General features: G+C 38.2%; 1 protein-coding gene across 3 annotated transcripts in view; it reads right to left on the bottom strand.

The window, feature by feature from the left end:
* KCNN2 (potassium calcium-activated channel subfamily N member 2) overlaps positions 1-26473 on the bottom strand; it is a 139546-nt gene that overhangs the window by 72511 nt on the left and 40562 nt on the right. The window contains exon 4 of one of the 3 annotated variants that reach the window (XM_024246638.3): positions 23586-24004. The exons of 1 other annotated variant lie outside the window; for it this stretch is intronic. In XM_024246638.3, the coding sequence (XP_024102406.2) occupies positions 23586-24004 (419 nt within the window). 3 annotated transcript variants of the gene reach the window in all.

Raw genomic sequence — 26473 nt, 5'->3', positions numbered from 1 at the left:
TATCTGAAATTTCTTTAAAAAATCTGAATATCCACCTTAGCTATCAAAGAAATAAGTAAAATGAATTTAGCACAGCACCATTCCAAGACGCTCATTGCTCATCTGCATAACACAATGGACTGCTTAGAAACATGGTGAGCATAACCCTGTCTACTTCCCCAGTGCCTCCATTAATGTTTGGTTAAACTTTATGCACATATTGTATAACCTCAAACTCCCTAAAGCCTGCACAGCTGACTCCTACCAGGCCAGCCAACAAAGTCAGCTAACAGGTTAACGCTGCATTGGGTCTTTACGGTCAGCCAAGCCTGCGGAGCCCAGCCGGCCCCATCACTTACCTGCCAGGTAACTTGATAGGCTACCTTAACTCTCTAAACCTCAGACCCTCTAGCAGAGACATTAGGATAATCTGCATTTCTCGACTTTTTTTTTTTTTCATTTTCACTCCTCTGAGAAGACTTTTTAGACACTTGTTTTCCTAATTGCCCTCCATGATATTCTAACACCACAGGATACTAATAGGTCTGATTTGGTACTTTATGACTATTTATATTTTAGATGTAAAAAGTAAAATTTGTTCACAACTCCCCACCCAGAACCAATGTCTGCCCCCTTACGGGCAATATCACCCTGGAATGAATGAGATAATATGTCTGTTTTTCAAAGTAGCTCAGCAAAGAGTTAATGAGCACTGGTAGGCACCAGACATAATCTGGATCTTTTATGTCTTGGAGCTGATATCTGACTGGTTTACAGAAATACATTTGTGCATCCCTGAGAACATGAGAACAGTTATCCTTTATTATAATGCATTGCTGTACTACACATTACTTGATTGTGCAAAATAATGTACATGGATCAACAAAACATGATCACCATACTAAAGATACATCTCCAGAGTGCCTCCTGACAGCCGCCAAATCATTGCAACATCACAAAGGCACAGAAGTTCGGGCTGGAAAAAAACCAACTAGCTAGTCTACCTCTTTCATTTTGCAAATGAATTAGTAAACCAGGTCCACTTTTCAATTTGAGTGTGTGTGTTTTTTACTTCAGTTCCCAGGAAGGAAGCCTACGATAAAGCTACAAGCATATTTAGGATGTTGACAGGCAGAATCTCCAGCTAAACCCTTTATAAACATGTTTATGTCCTTTTTAAAATGTTAAACTTTAATGAAGGAAAGACAAATCATAAAAAATTAAACCGTGCTTTACCTTGATGATATATAATTCAAGATTAATTTTTAAAAATTCTTGTATAAGAGACTTACACATGTAGAAATATCGAGGTAACAAGCCTTATTCATTTTTACACAGTTCCTTACTTCTGAACTTTTCAATGAAGTATGGAGCTACAGAAACTAAAGAAATGAAAGCTTGCATATATAGTCATATACAATCATTTCATGGACATAACTGAAGGGAATGTTACCCTCTCTTTTTTTCCCTGCAAATCAAAGTTCAAGGTTAGTCATCCTTAAATGAAAAATAATTAAATCCTTGTTTTCCAGTTGCTTTTAGGAAAAAACTTCATTTCCTAATTTTTACAGAGGCTGAGTTCACAGAAAACTCATTCTTATAGCATTGCAAGTCGTTTCCTCCCTACCTGAAAGAACGCAAAACCCTGCCCCAAGGGGCGAAAAGGCAGAACATACTGCTGCTAGGGACAATAAAGAGGGAGCACAGAGCAGGAAAGGAGACCTATCTTTCAGGGCTGAACAGATGCTATCATTAGACAGAACATACAATCCAGCCCAAGAACGTGTCTCTTGGAGCTGCCAATGGTATGTAAGCAGCAGGAGCAGAAAGAAATGACAAGTACTCAGGGGCTGTGATGGGTCGCTTGGTGTATCAGCTTCTGTAACTTCACATCACGGAGGCGGAGAGAAAGTTCAAACACTGCCCACATTCACACATGCACCTCAAGTTCAGCTGTGATTTAAATGTTTTTAGAAAATAAATGTCTTACCACTAGTTTTTCTTCTTAGTAACATCAACTGTGCTGCCAGTCTAGGCTACCTCCAGCAGAAAGCATGCACTCATCAGGCAGATAACGGGCTAAACCAGAAAGGGCAGGTAACTCTTGGGGAGGATGGAGAAGAGTGAGGCAATCAGTGTTTGCTACTTTAATCCTGCTCCCCTGTCCACCTCCTCATCTCTGTTAAGCTCAAATTTCCCCTGGACTAGATACAAGGCACACTTTTTTGTATATTTGTTTTTGAATGCATATCAAAACCCCCAAATCCTGTGAGGTTTGAGATCTGAGCTGGGGCTGCAAGTAGCTTTGGCCTCACCCCTCTCAGACAGCAGCAAAAGAGTTATCTTCAAGCCCACTATCTGATGTATTTCATTGACTTATCAGCTCTTCATGGATCAGTTACGGTGTGCAGAGCACTGGGGCAAGGCCCTATGACTTATCTACACAGGGGTCAGTGGAATTCAGTGGAATGTAAATAACCTGCCAGTGTACTCTCCCTGGACCTAGAATAGAGCCTGGCATCAAGCAAGCACTCAATATGCAGGTGACAGATGGTTAAACGAAGCAATGCATGAATGAGAAGTAGACTCTGCATTAGGGAGCTTATTGTCAGGTAGATCCAACGTGAATGACCATAGTAACATAATTCCAGATCGACAGCAAGGAGAGATTCTTAAGTAGGTTACAATGAGTGTTTTGAAGCTCTGGAGAGGAAACACAGTGCATTTAAAAATTAAACTGTTCCAAACATCTTAAACAGAAGGAACCCCATATTTGCATCAAGTAAACTCTGGTGCCATGAAACAAGGCATCAGCCTGATTCTTACCTCTTGTTCTGGTAAGACTGGGGGCTGCAGGGTCATGGGTAAGCCAAGAAATTCAGGTTTAACCAGCCAGTCAAGGCACAACTATTATTATTATTATTTCCTCTGAGGAAATTTGTATATATTTAAAAATAAAATAAATTGGCCCAAGAACATAACAGGTTTTTTCAGGAGTTGGTATGTGCATTCTTTAAGATTTCAGGCGTGGCTTGAATGACCCTTTGTGTGGTTGATAGGATTCAAGAATTAAATTAATAGTTGAACAAGGTAACCTTGAAAATCCCTCCCATCCATAACTTCCAAAATCCTGACTCTGACGCAGAGAATGTGTGCATTTTGTGACTGTTGGTGTAGGTCCTATAGAATTAGCAATGTGGGACCCTTCAGACATGCATGAGAATCATACTATATTAGCTCCTAGCTGAATTTCCCTAGTAATTGCCATGTGAATTGGAAGTTGCAGTATTTTGGGATTTATGCAGAATCTGTAATATTTAAAAGCATGATAGTTAAGCCCCTTATTCACACCATGGCCTTGGGTAGAACAAATTGTAGTATCTTTCATTTACTGAATTTAGAATTTTCATCATTTCTTCACCAGGCTTGCCTTTCATACATAACTTTATCTTTCATCTCACAGATGCCAAGGGCCATTTGATGTGAATTCCCTTAACTTCCCTTTCCGTGACTTGAGCCTTGACGTATTTGTCCTTTCTTCCTCCCCTATTATATAAACAACGTCTTTAGATGGAGGTATACTCAGGCTTGTCTTGACCACCTTCTTCTCTTCTACCTTTCAACATCTGGGCATCTACAAGATAAAATCCATCATTGCCCCTTCTTCAACTCCCTCCTCCTGTGTTCAGAGTATATTGTAAGTACCTACTACATTTGCTACTTCACATACATTAGTAATCTTAGATTCCTCTTCAAACTTTCTGTCTGGCCTCTGTCTGGGTCACTTGGTCCTAGTCTCTCAGTCCTGAATATTAAAGGATCCACCCTTTAATGGAGACCCCTCCCCACTAGCCTAGGTTACATGATAGCCTCTCAGTTGGCTTTCCTGTTTCCAGTGCCTGGCCTCTCCCAGCTGCCCTTTATAATGCTGCCAGGGTTTTCCTTCTAAAATATGAGGAATATTTATATTACTCAGATACCTAAAACACTTCAGGCCTGCTCTAGTGTCTCTAGCTGAGTTTCTGAAGGCATAAGATGTAGGCAGTGGCACAGGCCAAATTTTTAGGAGGTATTTGAGATGAATTTCAGTAGCATAGAGCCTCAAGATTTAAAAATATAGTATCTCTTAGTAATTTACTTTCATTTTGATTCTTTCAGTATAGCTAAGAAAAGGTGTCAGTTTAGTGCTCATAGGTCAGGATCATGCTTCTGATGTGTGCTCATCTCCCTTTTTAACAAGCCTGCAGGTTCGGCTCAGAGCATTAGTGAAGGAACAGTGTCAAATTAAAATGTTATAAGTGTTTGGTTTTTTGAATTTATTCAGAGCAAGTAATACAGGATTATTATCCATAGTTATGGTAAGTCAAAGAATTTAAGAAAAATGTCAATGTAATAAAAGTTCTAATAAATAATAATGCCGTTGGCATAAACATCACTAAGAAAGAATTTGGGAACATACCTATGGACTAAAATCCAGACTCCATATTTTCCCACGCATCAGCTCCAATTTAGCTTAATTTCCAACTGCAACCCTTCTTCCTAAATTCTTCACTTGGACACAGATACTTCTCCGACCCTTGAAACTGCCCTGCACCTTCCCTTTCTCCATGCCTGTATTTATGCTGTTCCTTCTGTCTGGGATATCCTGCCTCACTTTTTGGCCTTTTGAAATTGGATTTATTCTGAAGCCTCAAATCAAGTTTTCTTTCTGGAAAGTCTTCCCCTGAGTTTTGAAATTATGACTTAATGACCTGTTTGCTTGTCCCTTGATTATAGTGATTGCTTCTCTCTCAAATGACAGTTTGTTTACACATGCATACACCTATTATATTGTAAGCTCCTACAGGGCAAACACTATGCCATTTTTTATATTTATGGTCCCCACAACCAAGTAGAAAGGCCAATATATATATTTGTAAATAAGATAATGGGTAAGAAATTTTATATCTCTTTTCATTGCCTGCCCTGGACCTGTTTGCAGGGTTTTTTTTTTTTTTTTTTGCCTCGCCTAATAAATGAATACCTTTAGAAATAGGTCTTAATATAAATAAGGGCAAATCTAACTTACTGATTGCAATGCAACTTATGAAACACTTCCTAAGTCCCTGGAGAAGTTAGCTTTTGATTAGCCTCTTTATTTAGGCTCATATCATACCATTCTGTTATTCTTCTTGTGTCTTTTTTGGGGGGTGTGGGGGTGAGTGGGAACCTATATTCCAATTTAATTAAATCTGAGGACACAATGAGAAATGAACCTTAAAAATCAGCAAAATATCAAAAATTAGCCCGATTCTCTTATCCAACAACTATTTCCTGATCACTGGTTCCGTTCCAGGTTTAGTGCTTGGTGCCGGGCACAGAGGAAATAAGAGCTATCATCCCTGCCCTCAAGGAGTCAAGCTGTGAATCAGCGGTATAGTACTCTCTGAAAATTTGGGAAAATATCCCTTGTTTTACTTCAGGTCATGCTTAACAGACAATGCATTAATTGAACACCAGCTTTGTGCCAGCTTATGTGCTGGGAGATGTGGATACTTCTATGTTTTAACTTTATTTGCCACGTAACATGAATTGTAACTTTTACCTTCTAAGACTGTATCTGGCCAAGGAATAGCCCCGAGGCTGATAAAACTTATTATAAAAGTGCTAATCATTTGTCTGGCAATAGGACAACCAACTTTAACAGAATGTGCTTTCTGAGAAATTCCAGTCAGATGAGTGCCAGTCATCTATGAGTCTCTGACAATGGTCTGCCCACATTTGCTCAAAGAAAACAGCCCACAGCTGTACACAAAGCAAATCCAGGAGACCACATGGTCAGACTTACTGAAGGGTATTTAAAAGATGACACTTAAATAATATATGATCCTGTTTTTTTATATTTTGTTTTATTTTGGAATGCCTAGCCATTTGTAATCCATAACAGACTTGTACATTCAGTCTTTTTTCTCTTTTTAGGGAAGGGTAATTGTCTTACTCTGTTTGAGCTGCTATATCAGAATACCATAAGCTGACTGGCTTATATAAAACAGACATTTATTTCTCACAGTTCTGAAGGCTGAGAAGTCCAAGATCAATTCACAGGAAGATTCAGTGTCAGGCGAGGGCCCATTTCATGGTTCACAGACAATCACCTCCTCTCTGTGTCCTCACAGAGCAAGGGGCTAGGGAGCTCTCTGGGGTCTCTTTTTACAAGAACACTAATCCCATTCATGAGGGCTCCACCCTCATGACCCAATCATCTATGAAAGCCCCCAGTTTCAAATATCATCACACTGGAAATTAGGTGTCAACATGAATTTTGGGGGAACATAAAAATTTAATCTATAGCAGTAAGACATGTCCAAAATAGCCCCCCTGATTTGACACACCTCCTGTAGCAGCACAAGTTCTCTTTCTGATTGACTCACATTCTCTCTTCGTGCCTAGCAGTGATGTTGGAAAAACCTAATTAGCAGAATGGTTTTGGTAGAATACCAGTGACTACTGATATAAAAAACTGGGAAACATAAGAGTGGTTCAAATACCTTGGCTTCTTACAAGAAAGACCAAAAAGATTAATTTGAATGTGAATCAAGGTGGCCGAATTACAGATACATTCTTTTTAATTTATGGCCAGGTGCGGTGGCTCATGCCTGTAATCATGCCTGTAAACACTTTGGGAGGCCGAGGCGGGCGGATAACCTGAGGTCAGGAGTTCGAGACCCGCCTGGACAACATGGTGAAACCCTGTCTCTACTAAAAATACAAAAATTAGCCGGGCATAGTGGCAGGTGCCTGTAATCCCAGCTACTCAGGAGGCTGAGGCAACAGAATCACTTGAACCTGGGAAGCAGAGGTTGCAGTGAGCCGAGATCATGCCATTGCACTCCAGCCAGGGTAACAAGAGCGAAATTCCATCTCAAAAAACAAAACAAAACAAAAAAAACAGATGCTGGGGAGGTTGCAGAGAAAAGGGAATACTTATACACTTCTGGTAGGAATATAAATTAGGCAGGCAGATCACCTGAGGTCAGGAGTTCAAGACCAGCGTGGCCAACATGGGGAAACCGCATCTCTTCTAAAAATACAAAAATTAGCCGGGCATGGTGGCAGGCGCCTGTAATCCCAGCTACTCGGGAGGCTGAGGCAGGAGAATCACTTGAACCCAAGAGGTGGAGGTTGCAGTGGGCTGGGCTTGCACCACTACGTTCCAGCTTGGGCCACAGAGCGAGACTCTGTCTCAAAAATGTTTAAAAAGTAAAATTAATTAATTAAATTTATCTTAACACCTAACCAACATGTTGGGTTTTTTTTTGTTTTTTGTAAAATTTCATGTATGTTGGTTCACTAAAAACCATATGTCAGGATTTATTCCTTCCTAGTAAAGACCATTCTATAAAAAGGAAACATATACTAAAATCAAGAATATCCAAGGCTATGTACAAAATAGATCGAAAAGTAGCTAAGACAAATTAGGCTGTATTGGAAAGGTACAAAAGCTGCAGCATTCAAGAAATCAACTCGTTTTGCAAAAGAATCACCACTACAATTTTTAGTCATATCCCAAACTGTCTTAAATATGAGAAATATGGCCATCAAAAATAATGTGGAAGAGGAATATTATTTTTACCTAGCTTGAAAATTGCCATAAAATGATAGTCCTTTGGCCCACAGCAGGCCCAGCCAAAATGAGCCAGACCTACAGCCTGTCTGAAGGATCAAACAGCATGAAGAAGTAGGGAGAGGAAAGCTACAATCTGAACATAATACGGAATTCTTATCATGCCATTAAAGTTCCGGATTGCCTATAAAACATATTCTGTGAATGCTTTCTTAAAGTAAAAATGTTATCACAACCATGACATTGTCTCTGATATCTGGTGTCTTAGACAAATTATAGCGTCTTCCTTTACACTCTTCTAAGGAATGAATGCTGTTTATGGAAAAGGTAGTATTGCTCAAGAGAGATAGCAGGCAAACTCATAAGAGGTCTTAGTAGAGATTCCTATAAGAAAATCAAACAGGAATTATTTTAATCTTTTGCTGGTCAATTTCTCCCATGTTAAGTAACGTAGGCTTTACTTGGTAGAAGCAGTCCTGCATTTGGAAGCAGAGACCAGGGGACAAAGGCAATCACAGTACTTTATTACAGTACTCCACTAAACAGCAGCAATAAAGGTTATTTTATCCTTATAATTGCCCTAAGAATAACTAGCCTGGAGCTACTGCTTTTTTGCATAGCTCAGTTTACATGCTTGCAGAGAGAGATATTGCAAAAAGAGTTTACATTATTTCCCTAGTCAAAGGAAAGGCATTCTGCCAATGTCCAATGACTACGTTTTGGAGGATTCTGTTCCAAGTCCATCCCAAGACCTGCTCCTCCACAGCTTTCAGATTAGATTTCTTACTGACTCAGTGCTGTACTCATGTTACCCAAGGTCAATGAAGTTAAAATCTAGGAGACCAGATTCCTCAAAAGATCAGAGCAATTCTTTCATATCTTACTGCATTCTCTGTAGATGAATGGAGAAGGTAGCTTTGTTTTGAGACAGGGTCTCACTACGTCTCCCAGGCTGGAGTATAGCCTCGTGATCATAGCTCATTGCAGCCTCAAACTCCTGGGCTCAAGTGATCCTGCTGCCTCAGCCTCTTAAGTATTTGGGCCTGCAGGCACATGCCACCACATGTGGCTAATTTTTATTTTTTTTTTACTTTTGCAGAGACGGGAGTCTCACTATGTTGCCCAGGCTGGTCTTGAATTCCTTGCCTAAAGCAATCCTCCCACCTTGGCCTCCCAATTGCTGGGATAACAGGCATGAGCCACTGCACAGGCCAATAAGGTAGTTTTTATTTAGTATATGTAAAAATAAATTACTCATGCATCTAGCTAGCACTAGTCAGAAAGACTTAGGTTACTGAGTATGGTACTTGCACCTATCATCACTGGAACTAATGTCAATGTTTGATCATTGGTACCAAAAGTAGTTTATATTTAGTCCTAAAGATATTATAGTTATTATTTGGTAGGGGGTGGTGCCTCCAGATTTAAGCTATAACAAACAGAAATCCATTGTCTGACCTCAAAGTAAAAATTTTTAAATGCTTTATAATTTAAAATATCACATTGTGCTTAAAACAAATTTGACAAAATGATGCTACTTTAGATAAGAAGTTGGCAAACTTGTTCAGCATAAGGCTAGGTAATAAATATTTTAGGCTTTGTAGACTACATATAGTCTCTATCACATAATCTCTTTTTCCCCAAACAATTAAAAAATGTGAAAACTATTCTTAGCTCATAGGCTTTACAAAAACAAGCGGTGGGCCAGATTTGGCCCAAAGGCCATGGTTTACCAACCCCTGCTTTAACTAGTGTACCACACTAAAAAGAATATTTTCATTTTCTTAATCCTTGCTGCTATTTTTCTCTACAAAACATTATCAATAAGAAGCACAAATTAAGACAAAGTCTAAACCAGATAAAATCTCTAATACAAAGTAAAACTGGATACAGAGCTATGAAAAAAATTATGTTCTCTTTCAAATTTAGTCTACTCAGGCACATTCAGTTATGTGATTACTTGAAGATATGCCTGTATGAGGAAGTGAAACGTGGGGGTTTAAAACTCATGATCCTTTTTTTCCCAGAGGCAGTGGTGGGGATTAGCAGAAGTTCTGCAGATCTTAGTGGGTTGCATTTGCAGAGTGCATTTCCAAAAGGAGCAATTCTAGATTGCTATTCCTATTAGTGGGGCTTTCAGGAAATACCCAAGAAATTAAATGCACAGCAGGACCTAAGTTGAGTGGCAGTGATCTTAGCACATGGACAGTTTCATGAAAGGAAAGTTGAAATGCTGCTTTAGGGTTACTCACAACAGTCACAACAACTTTGGAGCTGTGTCTCTCCTGTTGCCTCAGAACGGGGTTCCCTTGCTTGCCACTGTCCCCCAACTCCCCGCCAGCCCCACTTGCCCCATTGCAAATCTCAGACAATGATGGCAGCTGAACAGTTGCTGAGAGCCTGTAAGGCAACATCCAAGATAAAAGACGAAGAAAACTCTGTCTGAAGTCTGTGTGCTCCAGCAGAGCAAATGGAAATACTTCCAGGCTGAACACACAGAAGGGTTTCAAGCAGTGCTGAACTATGCCTGTCACGTTTCTGTGAAGCCCTCCTCCTGTCAGTCCAGCACATACGGAAGGCTTCAGATTTCCAAGACCAATTTGTCTGCAGTCTTTCAGATACTCAGTAAGTGCTATTTTTGCTCCTGAATCACAGGAATTTTAAATTAATGCAGATTTCCTTATTAACCTTTGTTAATTTACTAAATGGTAAAACCCTAATTACTTGCAAATGAACCAGATAAAATAAAGATGTAAGAATTTTTTTCACATTTAATATATAATATTCCCATTAGTAATCCTCTTCATAACGACCCTTTGTAGGGTTAAATTTCAACACTTTAAGTCACTCATTAACTGTTAATTATCATTCTTCTATTGTTATAACTGATAGGTACACATCTGTGCAGAAACATTTATCCCACAAGTCCTCATGGAATGACAGCAGTTGGTGTTCCTCTTGGCCTGATAGGATTAGATGACTTGTAAGGTTTTATCTGACCCAGATATTAAAGGGCTCTGGGCTCTGTGGCTATTCAGATGCTATCAAATACACCTTTTACCATTGAGGAGCTTGATTCAGATAAGGCTTTTGTACCCCCATTTTTACATGGTATAGAATACCATAAGCATTTAATGAACACCTTTAACCCGCAGAGGGAACTCATCTCCTAACCTAATCAGAGCCAGACAAAAGTTTTAAGCAACTACACCACTGACTACTGACTACAACAGTCCCCCTGGTTCTTTTCCTGACCACATCAAACCTGCCTAATGTGGCACCTTCATCCCTTTTACCACCCAACTATCTATCAGGCACCTACATCACAATAAATGCCAGTGACCTTGATAAGGCTGAAAGAACAGAGATCTAGATGATACAGTCGGTGAATGATGGTTAAGAGGAGGAACAAAAGGTATCAGTGTGATATTTCAAAAATGGAATCTTTAAACAGGGATAAAAAAACCTAGCAGAGTGGCTTCTCACTTCACACCGACACCTCCAAAATTCTCAGAACCCATCTTAAAAGCAAAACAAAATAAAACAAAACAACAAAAACACCTTACTAAACAGTAGAAAGCACAGTAGGCAGATTATCATAACAACAATAAATACAAGAATACTCATTCCCTTCCAGACATGTAGTAAGCCAGAAATTCTAAGGGCTGGTCACCATTAAATTAGATTAAAACTGATGACTAAAGCTGATCTTTTTATATTGGGTATTTCATTTGATAACATTATGTCCTCTGGGACAAAAACAGATTAATATTTAAACCAGATTGAAATTACTGATCTTTGTCTACTGGATGTTACATTTCGTAAGATGCCCTCTGATATAAAAGGTATTATTCCAAATAATACCAAATGAGCATTTAGGATGATTCTCCACATATGCCTAGTATAACCCAGTTTTGTTCAAAAACAAGAGTTTATAATTACTAATTGCTCAATCATAACCATTTCTTTAAAGCAAGAAAGTCACTAAATTTAATTTTCCCCCTGATCACTGATACAAAAAATATTTTCTGCTAGTAAATTGGTTCTGAATAATACGTGCCTTACGTTGTGGCTTTCATATTTACAAACCATGATTCTTACATGAGGTTTTACATGAAGTTCTAAAACCACAACATTAAATACAAAAGTCTGTAAAATCTTATTTTTAAATTATATCTTCTCTTAGAATATTAAATACAATTTAATAAACTGAAACAGTATATTTTACATGACACAGAAAGCTTTTAGAAGACTAAATCATGAGCAGAGACGTGAAAGCAAAGATATTAGACAGTAGTCACTCAAACATCTTTTTCCTCCTGCGGTATTGAGAATATCGTATGTCAAAATCAATTGCCACATCCCTGTGGCCCGTACCATAATATCCTGTCACGTGATACAAAGCACAGTACAAAGAACAGTCACACAGTGATCATTTGGTCAAGCAGCCCATGGCTAGAGCATCATCCTTCCAAAGTCATGACTGTGGACGGTCATAAAACCCAGCAAGGTCACCTAAAAGGGAGGGAGGAGCTTGGTTTTTCACAATGTCTAGCTACATCCCTAAAACGGGGTCAGACACATTACAAATGTTTGCTTTTGGTCATGAAGAAAGCTGTGGATCAATCAAAACAAATTACTACCTCAACTAGGAGAGAAAACAAAAAGAATCTTAAAATTCCCATTGGAGGCAAGTCAGGAACACTTAATCCTAAGTGAAAAAATGACAGATATTCTCTGGGCTTCATTTTTCACAGCTACTACAACAATCAAAGCAATGCAAGAACTGGAAATACTTTTTAAGCAGGATTAAAAAACAGTCTTTTTTTGCTCTTTCCTCTCTTTGCTGTTACTAGAAAATAGTGGTTACTAGAAAAGAAAGACTTCAGGGTAGGAAAAGGGCAGCAAGAAGAGGCATGTGAAGCACAGAACTGAACAAGGGAGTTAAGCCTCTTCAAAGAGCTCAGAGTCAGCTGTGTGTGTATAGCTGGCTTTTTTCCTGCATGGCTTTGGGAGGCAAGGCAAGACTGACTTAGAGAAAGCCAAGGGTACACAGCCTCAGCACATTCAAAAACAATGAAAATGAAAATTACAACACAAGCCATGGAAAATATTTGCAAATCATATATTTGATAACATATTAATAATCAGAATATACAAAGAACTCTTAAAATGTAATAAGACAAATGCCCCAGTTTAAAAATGGGCAATTTGAATTGCCATTTTGCCAAAGAAGATACACAAAGAACTAATGATCACATAAAAGATATTCAGCATTATTAGTCATTAGAGGATTGCAAATTACAACCACAATAAGATACCACTTTATACTCACTAGAATGGTTATAAGACTATAAATAAATGTATATTAAGACCATATATTTCTGTATGTTTATATACACACATTAAGACATATGCATATGTGTATATTCAGACATACTGGCAATGCTATATATCCATATCCAGATATGACAATATATATGATATAATACACACACACACGCACACAACTGACAATGTTGTCAAGGATGTGATAAAACTGGAACCTTCATACATTGCTGATTGCTGGTGGGTTTATAAAATTATATACTCTTAGATGGCTACCTAAGAGAAAAAAAACAAGTTCACCCAGAGAACTGTATGCACAAGTTCACAGCAACCCTATTCTTAGTAGCCAAAAACAGAAAACAAACTAAATGTAGATCAACTGGTGAATGAGTGACCAAATTGTAGCATATTCTTACAACAGAATAGTATTCATCAATAAAAAAGAACAAACTTCAATACATACTACAACATAGGCAAACATCAAAATCTTTAAGTAAAAAAGACTGGATGTAAAAGACTATATATTATTTGATTCAATTTATATGACAGTCTCAGAAAGGCAAATCTATGGAGACAGATAGCATATTAGTGGTCACCTGGAAGACTGCCGGAGGGAGCAGGGATTTATTGCCAATGGGCACAGAGATGATGAAAGTTTTGGAGGGTGATGGAACTGTTCTAAAACTGGATTGTAGTGATGGCTGCATAGCCCCTAAAATTCTTGGCTTGTACACTTTAAATAGGTGGAGTTTACGGTGCGTAAATTATACCTCAATAAAGTTGTTTTAAAAAATGACAAAGATCCTTTTGTCTTTTTACACTGTAACCAAAAATCATGGTAAAATTCTACATAAAGTTTTTAAATTCTAATATTTATTCACCAAACAGTCACTGAATAATGGCCACAAACCCAAAATGGCTTTGACTTTACCACCACACTATGGTTTAAATATCTGATGACTGGGCCTTTTTCAGCATCCCTAATTATTTGACAGTGATCAGACTATTTATTGACTCATGGGATTTTGAATGAGAGACAAAACAGCATTGGAACTACCAGGGTGGGAGAGACTGATGCCCCTCTCCACAGAGCCTCAGGAACCATCCATAGACTACACATTGCTCTACCAGTCAGCAAGCAGCGGAGAAACAGTTCACATAGTCCCTCCTAAGAGACTCAAGCAAAGAGGCTCCCTTGAAAGACAGTAGGTGCTTTATTACCTGACACCAGCTTGGGGATACAATACTAAAATCTACCTCATTCCCCATTTAATTCTCATAATAGTAAGCAAGTCCATTAACATGGACTAAGGTTATAAAAGCTTAACATTATAATAGAAGGCAGATCCGTCCAAGCTCAGCAAGATATAAAATGTCTTTTTTTACGGCATGTAAAGGCACTTTTGTCTTGCATTTCTACGGTTGTATTAATACAATTTTACATTAAGGAAACATTTTAAAATAAAAAGTATAAAATTTAAAAAAATACAATGCAGAAAACCTAGCAGGAAGTAGGAAGCACTTGCATTTTCTCCAACCAAGCCCTATTTATGTCTAAGAAATGTTATTAATTTCCTTAAAGACAAAATGGCTTGAATGTCAGCATGTTTACATTTAGACTTTATGTTCCTTCTTTTTATCTGGCACAGTGGTTCTGAAGCTGAATTACATGAGAATGCTACCCAGGAGTGCACACATACATGCTGCTAATGTATATATGGATAATCACAGGGATTTCAAAGTCAGAAAACACTTAGGACCTCTATTCCATGAAATCTGTACATCAGCATGGATGACAGGATGAGGAGGACCATAATGAACTCACTATGAGATCATTGAGGTTGGATTCCTGAGCTGCTGAGCTTTTCATGTTTTTTTCTACGTGAATTGAACACTGCTGGTATGTTCAATCTGCATTCTTTAAACCAGGATCTCGAAGCCCCTTGACAACAAATATTACTCCTCATTGTTCTCTAAGGAGGTAGACCAAAAAGAGTTAAAAAATAAAAACAAGGCCAGGCGTGGTGGCTCACACCTGTAATCCCAGCACTTTGAGAGGCCAAGTGGGCAGATCACCTGAGGTCAAGAGTTCAAGACCAGCCTGGCCAACATGGTGAAACCCCGTTTCTACTAAAAGTACTTAAAAAATTAGCCAGGCATGGTGGCGGGCACCTGTAGTCCCAGCTACTTGGGAGGCTGAGGCAGGAGAATCGCTTGAACGCAGGAGGCAGAGGTTGCAGTGAGCCAAGACTGCGCCATTGCACTCCAGCCTGAGTGACAAGAGCGAGACTCCAACTCAAAAAATAAAACTACAAAAAACAAAACAAAACAAAACAAAAAGCAAATCTACATAAGAAAGAAGAGAAAATTGAATTTGAGAGAGTACTGGTTTTTCTTTCCATAAAAGACTTTAATGACCAATTTATTTGGCAAACATTATAGTTAGCATTGATGTTTTGCAAGTCACAGATGCAGGATGAATGCTTTCAAACTGCTGACTTTTATAACTTGAAAGGGCCCATTTTAAAGTTGTGACTCATTTATGAGCCTGAAAATGCTATATCTGTATGTATGAATCAGACCCACTTGGAAGTATAAGTTTACAAAGTATTACATTGCCATCAACCACAAATTACAAATCCATTGATGAAATGCTTAGAGTTTACTTGGCAACAGCTGAATCTTCAAGTGGTAGGAAATAATCTCATTATCCAATAACTATCCAATATTCTGTAATAAATCAAGGTGGATATGTTTTCCCAGCACTGCAATGCATATTTTATGACTACTTTTACAACTATTAAAGAAACTTGATCCCAAGTAACATGTTTCAAATTGAAGTAAATCATCAGGAAATAGGCACCTCTAATGGCCAGTGCTGGAAAAGGAGTAGGCCTCTGGGTGACTCTCCTGAAAATACAAAATAAAACCATGGCTGGCAGACCAGGAAAAATGAGCTAGCACTCTAATATGTGGCTCCCTATTTCACATTCATCTTATGTAAATAATAAAAAACCACAAATAGAACAAGTGAAACTTTCAGATGCCATTCATCCCTTCCTCCATGACAACTGGCTTATGTTATATAAACAGATAAAAAACACTGAAACTATTTTGAAATGGAAAACATGAAAATTAGAACCCAGATCATTTAAGAACTCTATAGAGAGTTGATCACATATTGAAACTTAAAGTTCATTTAAAAGCATGTTCTACAAAGAGAAGTAATGAATATATGTGGTGTTAGAGCAACAGACTAATATTAAGTTACTAAAAGACATCCACTGCAATGCTAAATTAATTTACTAGATGTAAACAACTACCATCCTATTTTTTTGTTTTATTGGTGCTCAGAAATAAGGGTATTCATTTTAAGTTAGTATGTACAAAATTATATTCAATGCCCATATTCCATATGCAAGTGGGACCCCAAATTACATATTCTCTATAGGGATACAGAGAAAGTGGGACCCCAAATCTCATATCCTCTATAAAAGAGTGCTAAGAGACTAGAAATCTGTCTAGTTACAAAACGAGATATTCTCTCATCCTACAGGAGCTTTCCCTTAGCAACTCCTTCATACTACTGATGTCAGAAGACATAACTGATCCTTGTGCTAAAAGCAGCTATTTTATATAAAACTTATGTTGTATGTAGTTTTATTATGGGGCATGATTTGACTGTAATATTCCACAATATACCATATGTGATGGTTAATTTTAGGTGTCAACTTAACTAGATTAAGGAATACCTAGAGAACTGGTAAAGCATTATTTCTGAGTGTCTGTGAGGGTGTTTCCAAAGGAGACTGGTGTGTGAGTCAGCGAACTGAGTGAGGAAGATCCACCCTCAATGTGGGTGAGCACCATCCTGGCTGGGGGCTAGGACAGGACAAAAAAGGTAGAGAAAAGGTGAGCTCCTCTCTCTCCCTCTCTCTCTCTCCTGGAGCTGGGACATTCTTCCTCTCCTGTCCTTGGACATCAGAACTTCAGGCATTCCAGCCTTTGGACTCCAGGACTTGCACCTGCATCTCTTTGGATTCACAGGCCTTCAGCTTTGGACTGAGAGTTGCACCACTGGCTTCCTTGGATCTGAGGCTTTTGGACTTGGACTGAGCCACATATACCAGCATCCCCTGTCTCCAGCTTGCAGATGGCCTCTCCTTGGGACTTCTCAGTCTCCATAATCATGTGAGCCAATTCCCCTAATAAATCCCTCTCATATATTTATATCTATATCCTCTTGGTTGTGCTTCTCTAACAGACCATATAATAATAAAGTATGTTTCAAATGCATTTCAGAAATCATCTTCCAGGAAATTAAAAACGAAAACAAAATAATACAACATAGAGAGTATTAGTGACAGGGTGACAAAAAATAGAGTGAAATCTACCTGGATTATTCTAATGAAAGAACAAAATATACTTTTAAGACACTGAATAGTAGATTCTAAACACAACTGAAATTGAAGTCTCTATTCCTCAGGTTCTCTATGCTAATTTGAGAATAAATACCTAATTTATTTTCATCTATTAGTTTTCAGTGATCACGAGAATTTATTCTTTATTCATCTAAAATGCAGTTTAGATTATCCAAAGGTATTCAAAAGTTGCATTATGCTTCTCCAGTTTGTCTACTTTCAAAAAGAGCAAATTATTGTTAAGTCATTTTTAGAAAATGTTCCCTCTTAACAAATGATACCTAGTTAATACATATTTAAGTGCCCCGAGAGATAAAATAATCGGAAAAGAAAGGACAATAGTTGGCCACTTTTTTAACCAAATGACCCTTTTCCATTCCAAACATTACCTGGAATCTCCAATTTATTACATATTATCACAATGTTTGCTTTTCTGCTTGGGAACACTACCACCTAAATACCTAACTCACCTTTGCTCTCTCTTTTCCTTTCCATCCCCAATTTGCCCCCTACCACAGCATTACAAACCTATGTCAAAAAGGAAAAGATTTCATTGAACACAGAAACATTATTTTGAATTTCCAAACTGTGCAGAAAAGTTCAATTTCTTTCTATCTCCAAAACTTCAGTATTGTCATATGTCAAGTATGTTTCTCAGAAAGCATGGCCAAATAAATACACCTTTTCCCTCTTGGGTATTTCTAATGCATATACATATACTAAATGCTCTGAACTCTTACAGTGAAAAAGAAACAAAACTCCTTTCTTTGTGTAACACAGCACTGACCCACAATATCCAGTTCTACCTCTTGCAAAATAGCTACTATTCTTGCTCAGAAACTGTGCCCAGCAAAACACACTTTGGGGTGAATAGCTGCCTATGTACGCTATCTTTACAAAACCAGAGAAGTCTCAAAAGGTACAAGTCAGGATTGGATAATTCCCAATCTTCAGGACCCCAAGCTCTGAGTTTCAGGTTTCTTCTAAAACATAAATGTTCCTGAAATTTCTCCTAATACATTCTGATTAAATGCCTTGGCCTGGGACCCCATGAACATGAGATCGCTTAGCGGCACTAGGCCACACTTCTCAGCTGCTTCAGAGGACAGTGTTCTTCCTAGGACTGATGCCTACCTTAACACAAAGCCAAACCATAACCAGAGAAAGAGTAGATTACTGTGGTCTGGTCTGGGGAAGCTACTTATTAACAAATGTAGGCCACAGAAATAATGCTAGATTCTTGCTTCTCTGCTTCCTCCTATCATTCACCAAAAAAAGAGAGAGAGAGAAAGAACTTTTATTACCCAGAGGTAAAAAATTTCAGAGGTGCATGATATGCCAGGGAAAATAATACCACAAGGAATAAATGCCTCCCATAGGATGCTCTCCCCATTAGTACAGAACAGTTTCTAGAAACTTATAGAAATCCTGAATCTTGTGCTCCTAGAAGGACAGGAATAGGTTTTTAATGCAAACTTCTCTAGAAAGCTGTTTCTCTTTTTCTCTAGTTCTTTCCTTTTAAAAAAGTCCAAAAATCTAAGTCTCTTTTTAGATATCTAATTAACTAAAAATAAAAATTTCTATCAGATATGAATCTCCCCTTTTTACATGGAGAGGATGCTTGGATGAACCAAAGATGGAACTGGTAGGATTCATTCAAATCCAAATCCTAAACCAAATAAATAGAAAAGCTGTGTGTTATATTGTAAACTTCACATAAGAGGGAAAAAAAGGGTCAGAAAATAATTATCAAGGAAGTGTAAGATACTGGTGACATCATGCTCCAAATTGCAAATTTATGGAAAAACAATTTTTTTTTTATCTTTGTATCTTACAAACCACAATCTGGAGAATTTGTGCAGCAAAATGGGAAGTTTAATAAAAACCAAATGTGGAAAATCTTCTATTAACACAATGCTGGTAAATAATTTTTTTTTCTTTTACACATTTGTGTAATGATAAAACATTACCTTGGGAAGAAGTCTTAACAAGCCATTTAGTTGGCAAATGAATAAACTAAGGCAAAAAGACGTGAGATGTTTGGCCTGAGGTCACTCAGCCCCTAAATTACACAACTGAGACTAAATCCCAGTGTCCCAATCCAGAGTTTTGGCCTCTGTCCCTTCCGCACCATGCTGTCACAGATTTGTTTCCTTTATGTAACTGCTGGCTACACACTCTCATTCTTGCTATGAAATGAAGTTTTCACCTTTTATTGCCTCTTTACATGAAAACAGGAATGGTCATCACCTCACAATCTGAGCATGTTAAAAAACACACAGACTTGGGGCTGCTAAGCAAATGTGGCACAGCTTGCCTTGGCATTCGGTATTTAGTGATAATGGGTTAAAACAGCTAAGATGAACTATTTTTGAAAAGAAAATGTATGGCATGTACACAATTTTGAGGCTCTCTTAATTGGCCTTTGGAAGCAGATGCACTAGAGACCACCCGTGGAGATGTATATATTGTTAGACCTGGCTGTTTCCCTCACTGTTACATTGTTATGCATAATTTTTAATTAGGGCTTATCTTTATACAGTAAATAGATATGTCAACTAGAGTTTTCCATATTTATTCTTCAACCATCATAAGGTACATATGCTCCAGAATAATATCATAAGCCTGTAAATACCATGATTGCTAGGAAACAAAGCATTACCATAAGCAGTCTACCTTTCCTTAAAAAGAAAACGTTAATCCCTCAGATGGCATATTTACACAGAGAAGTTCTTTAAAAAGGTTCAGAGACACGATATTAAAAACTAGTCACTACAAAATTTCTGGTATAAGCAGGTGGGCTCAACAAACATGCTGGCCTCAGCTCCTTCCCTTAACAACCTTAAAATGATTATAAATAATAGTGAAACAAACAGACAGCAAAAAAGCATGTAAACCCATAAGAACAAGAACGAATGACAAAGAGTAGTTAAAAAAAAAAAGCTAGAAAGCCAGTCGACAGGGGGCCGCTGACTTACCTGACATGAGAATGCAGAATTCTGTGGCAACAGTGGTGAAAAACCAAGAGGCAACCGCACATGCACTGAGAACCAACCCCTCACCCACGACTTAGGCACTGTTGGCACCAGTGCCTCTGCAGGTGGGGATAACCATAGAGCTTCGAATGGGAGGATAGGTTCGAAAAAGGCATAGAGGCAGTTAGACACATAGACGTCCTCTTCTGCTTTGTAGAAACACTAACTGTTCTTTGGCAACCTGGCAGAAGTCTGAAAATCTATTATCTGGACACAGTACAACACAAGGTCTGTGGACCTACTGCAGGGCATCAGACACTGGAGAGAGCAAGCTACGGTACTGATACCAGGAGAACAAGCAAATGCTTGCATAGTAACTGTTGAGACCTCTTCTTTGCCCTGTGTTTCAATTCCCAAGACGCTGTCACCTCAAGCTTCTGCTTTCATTGCAGGAGAGCAGAAAAGACTTCCGATGCACTGGTCAGATGGTCAGAGAAGACAAAATATGTAAAGGTACTGAAATTGCTGTTCTATGTCCCCCACTCAAATCACCCTTTAATAAAGCCTGCAGTTGACAAATTTGAAGTATGTATGAAAAGCTCCTAAAACAGAAGCCAAAACAAAAGAAAAATGCACCTTTGGGGAAACAAAATGCGAAGAGAAAAATTTCAAAAAGCCATAATTAACATCTCCAGAGAAAAGTTTCTATGAAAGAAAAGCATGATGCTATTAAAAAAAAGGCATTCAGGGATCAAAAATTAGACACCAGAAATTAATACACAATACAGAAGAAATAAAATCTCAATAGAAAGTGTGAAAGATAAATTTGAGGTTATCTTCCATATATAGAGCAAAAACAAATGGAAAACTATAAACAAAGAATAGGAAAATTAGGGAATAATATAGGAGGGCCATTATCCACACAACAGAAAATAGGAACAAAAATCATTAAATAATTCAGAAAAATCTCCAAAAATTGAAGGACATGAATTTTGAGATTGAACAGGTCCACCAAGTTCCCAGTACCATGGATTAAAATAGACACATACCAAGATATATCCTTGTGTAATTTTAGAATACCAATACTAAAACCCTGCAGAAAAAAAATAAATAAATAAAAAAGGAGCACGGCATCAGACTGCTAGACCCGAATACCAGAAGAAAATGGACCCTTCAATATTCTGAAGTAAAGTGATTTCCAATCTAAAGTTTTATATCCAGCTGATTACCAGTTAAGCATGAGAGAAGACTAAAGACTTCCATATCTGCAAGATCTCAAAAATATCTCTCTTATACACTACCTTTGCTTCAAAACTACTGGAAGACAGATTCTACCAAAATAAAGAATGAAGAAAGAGGGTGAAATGGGGTTCAAGAAAGGGGCTACTGAGCATACAAAAAAGGCAAAGAAAGTCCCCAACATGATAGAGATGCAAGTCAGAATGTTCCAAGAGTCATTTCTTCAAGGTGAAGTTGATAAACTGCTGAATATATTTGAAAAGAGTAAAAGGTATTTATATAATGTGAGAGAATTTAGAGATGATTTAGGGATAAGTATACAGAAAACTAAGCAAATAAAAAATGAGGCAATTATTTCTTCCAGAAAAAATAAAAAATTGTGCAGGAAAGGAAAAATGATTATGATACATTATCTTGTTCAGCTACAAATGCAGTTTATACAGTAATAAGAACGTAAACATAGAATATAGATTTTAGGGTTTATCTCACTGGGAGATAGGGAGATAAAAATCACTTTTTCGGGGAGGAGTGAAGTTGTAAAAGGGGTATGTTTATGTATGGGGAAAAAAAAAAAAACTCTGACTTCCCCAGAAGGAAGTTAATAGATAGCTCCAAAACAACAACAAAAAATCGAGATGCAGCAACATAAGCAATTGTATTTAAAATACAATTTATGTTTGTATTTAAAATACAAAAATATAAAACGCAGTTACCAAGAGAATGGCTAAAAAGATTTAAAGTGAATGCTTCTGGAAAGCTGGAATGGGCTGGGGGGTGTTCAGGTTCACAATTTTTTTTTTTTTTTTTTTTTTTTGCAGCAACTCTCATATAGCTGTTTTTCTTCCTTAAACTATCTGAGTGTATAACCTTGACTTTCAAAAGCCAAATTAAAAAAAAAAAAAATTCAGCCTGGTGCGGTGGCTCACGCCTGTAATCCCAGCACTTTGGGAGGCCGAGGCAGGCAGATCACGAGGTCAGGAGATTGAGACCATCCTGGCTAACACAGTGAAACCCCATCTCTACTAAAAATACAAAAAATTAGCCAGGTGTGGTGGTGGGTGCCTGTAGTCCCAGCTACTTGGGAGGCTGAGGCAGGAGAATGGAGTGAACCTGGGAGGCAGAGCTTGCAGTGAGTTGAGATCGGGCCAATGCATTCCAGCCTGGGCGACACAGCAAGACTCCGTCTCAAAAAAAAAAAGAAATTCTATAAAGACTAACATCTGAACTTTCAACACTCCTAGAAATGTCTAAATCATTCCTATGTCTCTACTGTTAATTTCAACTTGAATTTTCTTAACCAAGGTCATGTGAGGGTACTCCGTAACCCACTATGATACAACTATTCCTGTTTATGTCAGTCTATTTTTCTTAAATGGCAAAGTTAACATTATTAACGTATAACTGATTAAGATCACTGAGCCACTCCTGAAATCTGAGAATATATGCCTAGGTCTAGACCACCAGAGTGCTGCAGATATTAAAACAAATACACATTGCCTGTTCTTACTAATTGTTGAAAGTTCAATACAAACTAATACATGTACCCATAACCTCCTTATCAAGTAATCATTTGAAAACTGTTATATACAGGCACTATAACCAACAAACTGCTTTAAGATATTCCCTAAAGCCCAGGCATTTTGCATCAACACTGTTTCACAGGATTTCTGTCTCAACAACAAACAACGCTCATAAGCAATCAGGCACAGGAATGACTCAATATTACCATTAAACTCACATTTCCAATTAAAGTGTCCTGTGCAATTTCTAGGTCTCCAAATTTTGGCACAAAATTATAAAGGCAGCCCTCTGCTGAAAATTGATCAAATTAGAAAGAAAACACACAAGCATGAAGGCATTTGCTCTATGAAAAAAATCTTCAGAAAAGCTTTGTCACAGTCATTTCAAAGAAGCCTGTCAGAGAATCCAAAATTTCCAAGAGTGAGACACTACACGTCTCAAGTCTAAATTTTTTTTTTTTTCTTACTTGTGAAGATACCACATGGTAAATTATGTTCTCAGGAAAAGAAACAAACTTACCTTTCACAAGCTCGGACAGTCCATGCGGCAATTATCCATAATGAGATACTAAAAACCAAGAGTACAGTTCCTGGGCATATAGTCATTAAAGTCTTCATAACAAAACGTGTATTGAAGTTTATCTTATTAAGTGCTCCAATGCTTCTAGAGGAGGCATCAGTGAAAAGTTTGCTATGTAAAAGCATGACTCTGGCAATCAGATAGAGTCTTAAGAACATTGGTATAGATAAAATAATATCCACATCAGCGGTGGTTGTGGATGGGGCATAGGAGAAGGCAAGCCGGGCCGTCCATGTGAATGTATAATTCCCAGGTATGGGATGAATAGCACACACCAGTATTTCCAAGCAGATGAAGAAAATACGCTCATAAGTCATGGCTATTCTCCAGTCATCTGCTCCATTGTCCACCATGAACAACTGAAAAAATAAAGTAGAAAATCAGCTTCAGTATGGCATGAATGGTCCACAAGGGTTAGTGCAGATTTTAAAAACACACAACAGATGACTTTTAGCAATCATGGCAAGCTAAAGGTTATAACTTTTAAATGCCAGCCAGGTATACTATTTTTAGTAAAGGGTACTGGTATTCATTTTGTACAAATTAAATTAAAAACTTGGTACTCAGGAGCTAAAACTGTTTTGAAGTTCACGTTCCTGGACAATCACGTAAATAACATCATTTTAAAACAGGGGCTTGGGCCTATCAGTCAAGAAAACCCCCTCAGATGAAGTCGAAACGGACTCGCCTTATAACAAGTTGTTTTCCTCTTTCAGTCTGGATTTAAAGCCTTACACAATTCTAACTATATTCTCAGTGAAATCTATTTAGGGTGCCTCTGCAATCAGTTATACCCTATAATGCAACAACACATAAGCGTTCTTACAGGAAATCTTATTCTTGGCTTCAGAGAAAATCACAAGAGACCACAGACAAATGTGGCAGAAACATTTCTTCCAGTTTCCCCATGACTACTCTATTTTCTGTCTCTTTTCTTCTATTCGTCCATAGCCTTCCCTTGGATTATTCATTTACTTTCAATCTTTATTTAATAAAGATCCCTTTTTCCTCCTGTTTCTGTCATTCCTCACACCACAATCAATGAAAGCAAACAAAATTTTTTAAGAAGAAAAAACCAGAGAGAAAGCAAAGTAAATAGATATATAGATAAAGAGTAAAAGGGACAGAAAAGAGTATCTTCCTCTCTTCCCTGGCTCTCTGTAAACAAGTCCTCCAGGCCCTGGCAGTCTAGAGACAACCAGAAGCATTTGGAAATGTGTGGTGGCTTTTCTGACTGCCACAAGGACTTGCAAGGGATACTGATACTTAGGGCCCAGAAGCCAGGGATGCCAGCCATGCTTCAATGCTGGGACCCCCACGTATTAGGAAGACCTTTGTTTTGAGAAGCTATATATATTCCAAAGATACTGTCATTGCTGCCTTTGGAAATTACTATCAGGGACTATTACAAGTCACATAAATAAAATAGTACTGTTCTTTAAATCCACATTTCCATTCTTACCAAAAATGTTATTATCCAGCTTGATTATCTACTTTATTCACCAAACTTGACCCCAAATGACCCAGCAGTGTGCAAAAATCAAATCCACTTCCAAACGGGCTAAGAATCACCAAGACTCCAAATAGTCAAAAGCTGTGTAGCAAAGTCCCAGCTGAGTTCCAGTAAAGTTATTCACCATAATGTTTTGGACAACAGTACAAACTCAGGATAAATACCTTCCAAGGTATTTATCTGGTAAAGAAATGTCAGTCTGAATGTATCACTCCGATATACTGCTTACAAATAAGTCTCCTCCTTCTAAGACTGGCCCTCCTTCCATTCTCCCCAATGCACTTGCTCCTCTCACCTCACTCTATTCTCTTTTTTTCAGGCCCCTTTTCACTACTCCTCTGCTCACTTCCCTAACTAGGCCGGTTCTCTCTATTGAGTCTCACTCCTTCAACCATAATCCTACTGCCATTCTCAGCAGCAGCACCCTTTATCCTTTAGGTGATCCTGTCCAGGTAACTCTCAATCTGGAACCTGATATCCAGGCTGCTGCAGGTGGCCTATGGCCACCACCCACCTGTGCCTTCAAGCTCAGCTGAACCCTCAGAGTCACCTTGTGATCATTCCCACATCCACCATGGGTTGTTTTCCTCGAGGGCCACCATTGTTCTCCTTTCTCTCAGCATGCACTTTCCCCACAGTATCAGAAGAAATACCCTCTATTTGATACGTTAGCCACAATCTTACCTACAGCCACACCCTTTCCTCCTTATTTCCCTGCTCTTTTGCTTCATGTGTCTAAAGCAATGTTTCACCAAAATCCAGTTCTCCTGCATCAATAGCCTATAGTCTAGTTCCTGTGCCTCTTTTCTCTCAGCAGAGTCTACAAAGTCAAACTGCTACTGTTTACTAAAAACAAAACACCCAAACAAAGAGAACCAGGGCTGGCTCCACGCCTACTCTAGGTTGTGTTTGTTTTCTCACTTATTCATTCTCAAACAACTTCCAGGCAGATCTTGCTCCCATTAGCCTACCAAGACTACTCTTGCTAAGGTCACTAAAGATACCTTCATTATGAAATCCGATCCTCCCATCTTAATTTTTATCTTATTTGTCCTGTCATTCTTGCTTCCCTAAGAAATATCTCTTTCCTTGGCTTCTGTGACATGTTGCTTTTTCCATCTCCTGCCACTCTTAAGGATCTCACTGTCTTTCTCTCCATTCTGTGTCCCTACTTGGTATGGTTTGGATGTGTCCCCACAATATTAACCATCACACTACTGGAGTCTATCTCTGACTTTTCTCTCACTCTGTACTTCCCTGGGTAGTCTGACCCTTCACTCTCCATCACCAGATTCCTCCTGTCTTCCATTTTCTA

This window comes from Pongo abelii, chromosome 4 (assembly GCF_028885655.2).
Source record: "Pongo abelii isolate AG06213 chromosome 4, NHGRI_mPonAbe1-v2.0_pri, whole genome shotgun sequence".
NCBI classification, from domain to species: Eukaryota; Metazoa; Chordata; class Mammalia; order Primates; family Hominidae; genus Pongo; species Pongo abelii.
The sequence above is the reverse complement of the archived record's forward strand: the minus strand, read 5'-3'. Positions and strand labels throughout refer to the sequence as shown.